This window comes from Neltuma alba, unplaced genomic scaffold (genome assembly GCF_004799145.2).
Source record: "Neltuma alba isolate B1F8T4 unplaced genomic scaffold, ASM479914v2 tig00011184_pilon, whole genome shotgun sequence".
Classification (NCBI taxonomy): Eukaryota; Viridiplantae; Streptophyta; class Magnoliopsida; order Fabales; family Fabaceae; genus Neltuma; species Neltuma alba.
In genome coordinates, this window is record NW_021635910.1 from 47,952 (window position 1) to 56,284 (window position 8,333).

Below are 8,333 nucleotides of genomic sequence, written 5' to 3' on the forward strand. Positions count from 1 at the left end.
TGATATTATGCTGTGATTAACTTTAATTTCTTTACATTGTACTTGGTTAGACTATGTTTTGAAATTGTTGTGAATATTCAGTGATAATTCAAGGTGGCTTGGTTATTGGACTAAAAATGTTAATTGCTTTACTTTGATTCTCTTTGGCTAATTGTGCTGAAACAATTTAATTGTGAGTAATTAATATACAAGGTGACTTAGTGTTGATTATTCTAATTAAACCGAGTCTAAAGGGTGGCCCTTAGACTCTTTTGAATTTAGCTAGCTTCTAAATTAATTGAAGTAATGATAGTCTTAATCATTGTGCTAGAAGATTGCTTTTCCATTCGCTTTTCCCTTTGATTTTATTTTCAACCCTTAATTCAATTTAGCTGTGATTTGGTTTCCTAATTTGATTAAAATTGTAATTTTCTCCCTTAATTTTCTCATCTTATCTACTCTATGCTAGCTAATAACCTCCTTGACACCCAATTATGATCCACTCAGAATCTTTTTCTAGAATATTTTAATTGGATGGAGTTATGCTAAAATATAATCATTTTTTAAATTAAGAGTACAGAAATAAAATTTGAAATAAATTAAAGTTAACAAAATAAATGGGAACAGAATGCATTGAAGGGATGAAAAACGAAACATTAAAGACAATTAAGGTAACAAAAGCATACTTCACCATATAAAGTAAAGGGTTATGTAGCATTCAACACTTTGAAATATTTTTTCACTAGCTATACTTTTTTCTTGGCGGGGCTTGAGACGTTCACTCTTTCAACTTTTAATTTCCACTTCAGTGTAGAGGTAGCTCACACTCACAACCTTCCTACTTGAAATTGAGATTGCCCAATTATCACATTACGCTTGCTCGTTATCAAAATGACCTTGCCATTTCTTTTTGGTTTTTCCAGACATTGATGTTTTCCTATTCGAAGTAATTCTGTTCTAGATACTGTCTTTATATAATTACCCCAAATTACTACTTTACAGACTTTTGTGACAAAAGAAACTTTAGAACCCTTTTATTCTCAATATATGTTCACTTTTTTTTTTCTTTGAAAGGAATATTAATCTTTAATTAGTATCAACCAAATCAAACTACTAATAAATCGATAAAAATTTGAATCAAATTTATTACGTATAAAACCAAATAGGACTACGTTGTAGGTTAATGGAAGGTAAATGATATATTGGAATCATTAATTGTTGGTGAATGGCTGAAAACCAACTCTTGATGTATTTTACGTGAAAATGAATATATTACTGAAAATTCATTGGCACTATCATTGTTGGTGACCGAATGTGTGTCTCTCAGCCGAGGCTAGAACTCGGGAGAAGAGTTGGAATTTGATGTATTTGATCTCAAAAATAAATTGCTCATGAGAATTTATGAGCTGCGAACTTGATGAAGCATGCTAGCGAATGACTGAGGCCCTGAAATTATTTGATGGGGATAAAGGATACTTTTCAAGTTTTGTAACATGTGATAGAACAAAATTTGTGGATGTGAACATAAACGATATGGATATTCTAAGTTGATCCAGAAATGTCAAAAAGGAATAATCTACAAATTACTGCACAGTTTTGAAATAAGGCTAATATATATATATATATATAGAGAGAGAGAGAGAGAGAGAGAGAGAGATCACAAATTGAAGTAGGCAAAATATACCCAGGTTCAAGAACATTAAAGTAGCCTCTATTTTCTAGTAAAGCATATGCATGCTTGGCTTGAACAGATGTCTTAAATAAAATGTTGAGTAAATGATGTCAAAAAAAAGATCAAATTGTGAAAATAAAAATATGGCTACTGGTAAAAATGAAAGAGCTGAGATGAAGATAGGAACCCACTTTAAGCCATGGTCATATGTTATGAAGAAAGCACTACTAAATGCTATCATCATGCTTGTTATGGAGATGAAGAGTGTTATCAATCCAAATATTAGCTTTGAGGGGAGGGAATGATGAAAGTCATACTCTGCATAACGTGATATGAGGATTGATAAGAAGATTAGTATGGAAGCCGAAGATGAGATCATTGCAATAGCATCTGATATAGCAAATATCATGAATGATCGTTTCTCCAAATAATTTGGAACTCCTGTATCATCGTTAACGCCACCTGGTATGCTAAATGCTGCAGTAAACACACCCGTAGCAATAAGAGTTGAAACAACCATGCATGACTTAGCTGTTCCCTTCATCCATGACTCAGCATCTTTCCGTAATGCAGTGTGCTCCTTAGTGAATAACTCACGAGGAGTTTCACCCTTGAAGTTTTTCCTCTTCATATATGATGGCAACACTATCTTCCTCACCTCCTGTCATGTCAAAGGGTTGTTCATAAATTAATTCATGTAAATAATCTAGTTTATGGGATCATCTAAATCACTTCATAGTTACTAGCTAAAAAGACAAAGTACCTCAAACCATAATAGTTCAAACTTCATTTGGAAAGCTGCTCCAGATACCAATTCAAGTCGGTTAGCTGGTGCTAACATTGCAGCCAAATGTAATATAGTGTTTGCACTATTTTTTTCTTTATATGACAATATGATATCCTTACTTCCACTCATATCATGGATGAGATTAAAGATTTTAGGATGACGATGTAAAACAGCAATATGAATTATAGTTTGTCTTTTGTCGTCCAATTGCCACATTAGATCAGGGTAAGACTTCATAAGCGCAGCTAAAAAGTCAAAGTTTCCAACTTTTGCTGCATCAAGTAGTAGTCTTGAAGGTTCATTTATGAGTTTCTTGACATCTTCCTTTGAGCTTGCACCCTTGAGAATTTCTTGCCACAAGAGATGAACGAGTTCAAGGGCAACACTATGCTTCGTACCTGAGACACAATTTGATGAATTAAATATCCCAAGTTAGAAGTTAGGCAATACACTACGTGCATACTGGGGGAAAGAGGCACTGATAGGTCACATGTGAAAACCAATTTTTTTATTCTTCCAAACAAGTAGGTACAAAGCTAATTAATTTAATTACCTAAACTTGTGGGTTGAATTTGTTGTTCTGGACTATAACTTCCCCAGTCTGCTGTCTGAGCCATGTAATGTAAACCTGTCATATCATCTTCATCCGTTGCAAATGCTAGTGCAGGCTTTTTTCTCAACATTTCCAATGCTAAACCTACATATGAAAATATGCAAGAAGTAGTCGAGAAAGGCAAATAAAAATCTAAAATTAGATGGTGTTTTCTGACAGTTCAATATGAAACATAAAGCTACCTATCAAGCTCAAATGCTTCATAAAAAATATGAATTTTTTCATTTAATATGTACTGGACTGTCCCCTATTGCACTTCTAATAATTAAGTGTATTTGATCGCGCTTTATATGCAACATACACTTACCATAAATGCCAGATTCGATGCAAGTGAGGAATAACTTCTTCCACTCTCCTTCATCAAAACTTTCATCAACAGTGGAAGAGTATAGATGGTCTGTCAAATCAGCTCTTCCTTGTAATGCAGCAAAAAGAATAGGAGTGAAACCTTTTCGACTTCTTATTTTTGGTAAGTATGGATTCTTTTCTAACATAAAGTCAACAATATCCAGATTTCCTGCAATAGTAGCAAAGGTGAAGGCAGTGTTTCCCATTTCGTCTTGGAGATCCAAGTCTATGTTGTTCTGACTCATCATGTTCGCAAGCTCCTTCACAAAGTGCAAATGGCCTGCTCCTGCTGCTACATGAAGTACTGTTGCCCATCCTTCGGCTATGGCAGTACTCAGAAGTGTTCTATTTTGGTCTAATATGGGCTTAGCTTTTTCCCAATTGCCTTCAGATGCATGCTTGTGAAGACGCACACATAAGTCGAAGTACGTCATTGTGGCCTCCGCTGAAACAAAAGTGTAATTCCATTGTGAAGTTCTCATATTAATTTTTTGGGATATGATTAATTCATGCGAAGCAGCTTAACAACAAGAATACTTCCAAATTAGAAGGTTAAAAATAAAAGTGAAAAGAAATTATGATTGTAAAGATGAGATGTGTGTTTTTATATCATTTTCAAGTCATGTATACGGATACATAAATGTAAAACAGAACATAAACTTTATCTTAATATCAAAGGATATTTGATGATACATATTAAATTGATTGTTTTGTTAGCGTCGTAGGAAAATAATGACGAACCACAAATAACCGAACACATTAGTGTTTTATTTGACATTGGAAAGAATGGAGAGATAATAGTTAATTATATGTACCCTGTAAAAGGTCAAGGGAAGGTCTCCTAAACTCTGCTGATTCAACCCTCCGTAGTAGGGATTTACTGCGTACTTTAGGAGAATCCGCTATATCACCATTTAATGCATCCATTACCTGCAAAATTATACACATTAATTAACACTTCACTATATTCAGTATCAACATGAGTTTTCTATAGTTTTTTTTTTTTTTGAAAAACAAGCACCTATTCCTGCCAACAAAAGGCTCTGTTTGGTACCGCAATGGAAAAGTACCTTATAAGTGGGATAAGTTAATTTGCACATTTGGGAGCTGTTTGGTTTTTTTTTTTTTTTTTTGACCTGACTGTTTGGTTGAGTTTTTAGCCAATCTAACTTGTGATTTAAGAGCTACTTTGTTAAGCATGATTGTAAAAGCACTTAAAACTTGCTTATGACTTATGCAAAAGCAGTTTTTTGCAATCAAAAGACATTTTTGCCCTTATGTTTATGTTGTTCTCATACTTCTTTCTACACATTCACTGTGCTTCCTGATTAGATTCTAATTATTTATTTTTAATACTCTCTGTAGTGAAAATAATTTTTAACATACTTTTTATAATTTTTTTTAATTTTTAATATTATTTTTTAGTTTGTGTTTACCTAAATTTTGCAGAGTATATCATCTAACTAATTATTTGGTTCAAAAATTTTCATATTATTATGATTTCTAATTTAAATATATTTTATTAATTAAATATAACTTCTTCCTATTATCATAATTTAAAATTATTATATTTTAGAAATTCATATTTTTAATCATTTTTCATTATTTAATAAAAGTTATATCCATTTTAGTTATTCTATAAACTAAACTTACTTATCCAATCATAATCCAAACAACTTTTCTACTTTACAAACTAACTATAAAAACCAATCTAAACATATATTATATTAGCCAATCTAACTTTTATCCAATCTCATTTTTCTAATCCAAATGAACCTAAAAACAGCACACACACAGATATATATATATATATATAAACATATATTTCTATGTATACTTTGATAATACGCGTACGCATCATATAGGCTCCTTCGAGTCCCAAATGTATAGTCCATTTCTAAATATAAGGACTCATTCCCTCTAATCTTCTACATTAAATTTTCATTCCCATAATATCCTTTGGATCTTTTTATCTTTACGCATTTAATTTTAAGAATTAAATGATATTTCTTTTGAAAAATTATTATAACTTAACTTTCTACTTACCAATTACAAAAAAAAAAAAAACTTACCTACTTTCCCTTTTGAAATTTATGAATTAGTTAAAAGGCCTTATATTTAGGGCTAAAGGGAGTAGATTTTTTGGTCAGTTGTGTGTGTGTGTGTGTGTGTGTTTGTGTTTGTGTGAATGATAACAATTAAATTGTTAATTATGACTAACTATGAGTGTTGACTTTTTTGAAAAGAAACTCTCCACTAGGGTTTCCTTTTGTTAACAGTGGTGATTAATTATTCGTAGGAAACATTCTGCTTGGGGACTTTCTAGCGTTTCCTACCCTTGCCTATGGAGGGTTCTCTCTTTAAAGGGACACAACCTTTGGTGTCAGCAGTCTATTGAAGGGCAGACTGGAGTATTATACTCCTTGTGTTGGTTTTTCTGTTGATTGGGAAGGAAAAATCAGAGTGGCACAACAGAATATTGGTTAGAGTTCTTGGAAGATGATGAGAGAATGAGGGGATTGGATCTCTGGCCTGGATATACAAGCCCGATCCTCATAATTTTTAGGCATAAACGGACTTAGTCTGTTTTTTCGGCTCTAGTCCTAAATTATATTTTAATGTATCTAGTACCCTAAAATATTTTTAGGTGCATCCAGTATTCTAAATTATTTTTTGGTATATCTAACACTCTAAAATGCTAAGCGTAAAATTGCACCAAAAAATCTTTAGGGTGCTGAACTGCTGGATGCATCACAAAATAAATTAATATACTAGATGCCCCTAAAAAATTATTTCAGGATGGTTGATGCAAGTTCACTCTTTTTAAGGGGAAAAAAAACATGTAGATACTTCCATAATACGTACCGATTATACGCGCGCGCTCCCTCACATTCCAAAAGTCTCCATTCAATAGTTTTTGTTTTGTTAGGATTCATTCCACCTAATCTCCTTTATTAAATTTTGGTTTAATATAATTTTTTATTCCTCAAGTTTGTCCTCATTTTGGTTTTAGTCCCTCAAGTTTTAAACCATAAGTTTTAGTCCTTTAAGGGACAAAATAGTCAAGATTTTTATGGAATTACAATGACTAATGTTTTAAATAAAAAGAAACTTGAGGGATAAAAACCTAAGGTAAAAATTTGAGAGACACAAACCAAAATGAGAGCAAACTTGAATGAACAAAATTGTATTAACTCTTAAATTTTCATTCCCATAATATCCTTATTTATTGGTTTTTTATCTTTACACATTAAATTTTAATCATAAAATTATTTTTTGAAAAAATTATTAAAATTAACTAAATCTCTACATATTAATTACTATTAAAAAATCAACTTACCTACCTTTCCTTTTGAAATCTGTGGAGTAGTTAAAAGACATTATATTTAGGGATAAAATGGGGTAGATTTTTTGGCTGAGTTTGTGTCAATGCAAAAAATGTCTTTGGAAGAAATACTCCAATTGGACTCAAAAGTACTCAAAATTGATGCTGTCAAATTGCTATATTAAAAAATCTATATAATTAGACAAAAATGAATTGAATCCTTTGTAATTTCAATAATAATCCTCCATACCTGTAAAAAGTTATGGGAAGGTCTTCTAAATTCAGCTGATCTGACCCTCCGTAATTGGGGGCGACTAGGTCCTTGAGGAGGATTTCTTGGATCTTGATTTGATGCACCCATTTTTCTGCAAAGTCATACACATTAATTAACAGTTCACTATATATACTCAATATCAGCATGTGAATTTCCTTTCAAATTTTTTTTATTAAAATAAGCACTTATTCCTCCTGATGACAAGTGTGATAATAAGATATACAGATATATTTAAATAATTAAAAAAAACATTTCTTGAAAAATTCCTCCGAACAAAAATTATTGCCCAAAGATATCTAAGAACTTAGGACTTAAAGGGAGTAGAACTCGTCTTCAATTATGTGCAATATAACCTTAGATATGCAAAAATGTTTTCTGTTTTGCATATAATTATATAGAGGTTATACATAGCTAAAATAGAGTTGTGCCCACTGAAGAGAGATTGCACCGATCCTTAAACAAATTTTTGAAGTCAAAGTAACTCTCTGCGTATTAATTATTACCAAAAAAATCAATAACTATAATCTACTTGTTTTTTAAAATTTGTGAATTAATTAAAAGGATCTTATATTTAGAACTATGAAGTAGATTTTTCGGTCAACTATAGATATGAATGATAATAATTAAATTGTTAATTATGACAAACCATGAGTGTTGACGATTTTTGACCTACAGTTAATGAAATCAAAGGGGTATCGGTGTTCGGGAAAATCAAGCAAGTTCAAGAAAGCAGCTCTGCACTCTAATGACTTCACTTACCAATGATTGATGATGTTGAAAAGCCTTTCTTTCAAAGTTTCCATTTTCAAAAATTTGCAAAGTAATTTGGTGAAACTGTACTCACTTAATCATAATTTCGTAAAGATTAAACCGTGAAAAGGACATTTATTTTTATACAAGTTTATTACTTCAGTCTTAAGATCTGTGTGATATATTTGACAAAAATGAATTAAGTCCTCTGTATAATTTCAATTATAATCCTCCATACCTGGAATTTCGACTGCAGCAGGAAATTTTCCTCTCGTAGCACTTGCCTAAAACCAGTTTCCAGAATCGAAGAGTTAGTTTTCTGGGAAATGATAATATAAAAATTACAATTCTTGAGGTATGCATAGAAAATGAGATTTAAAAGATCTGAGTCATATTTGAAAGTGACTCTCCGACATCTTTGATGAAATCATAAAGGTAGGCCAGGAGGAAGAAAGTTAAAGTAGAATGAAACGAAGTCGAAAACATACAAGTGAGATTTATTCAAGGAAATGCTTTTGCAAACAGATGAGCAATACGGCTACTGTTTACTGTTGAAGAAGATGAAGAATCTGTAGATGAACAGAG

At 31.8% G+C, this 8,333-nt stretch overlaps 1 protein-coding gene across 1 annotated transcript; it reads right to left on the reverse strand.

Moving 5' to 3' along the window:
* Positions 1-1,697: 1,697 nt before the first annotated feature.
* On the reverse strand, positions 1,698-8,079 carry LOC114762062 (uncharacterized). The gene is made up of 7 exons (XM_028951512.1): positions 7,987-8,079; positions 6,975-7,089; positions 4,215-4,329; positions 3,359-3,844; positions 2,992-3,135; positions 2,415-2,836; positions 1,698-2,312 (listed from the first exon to the last, which is right to left on the reverse strand). The coding sequence occupies exons 2-7, from the start codon at positions 7,083-7,085 to the stop codon at positions 1,698-1,700; spliced, it is 1,893 nt and encodes a 630-aa protein (XP_028807345.1). The 5' UTR covers positions 7,086-7,089; positions 7,987-8,079.
* Positions 8,080-8,333: the final 254 nt, after the last annotated feature.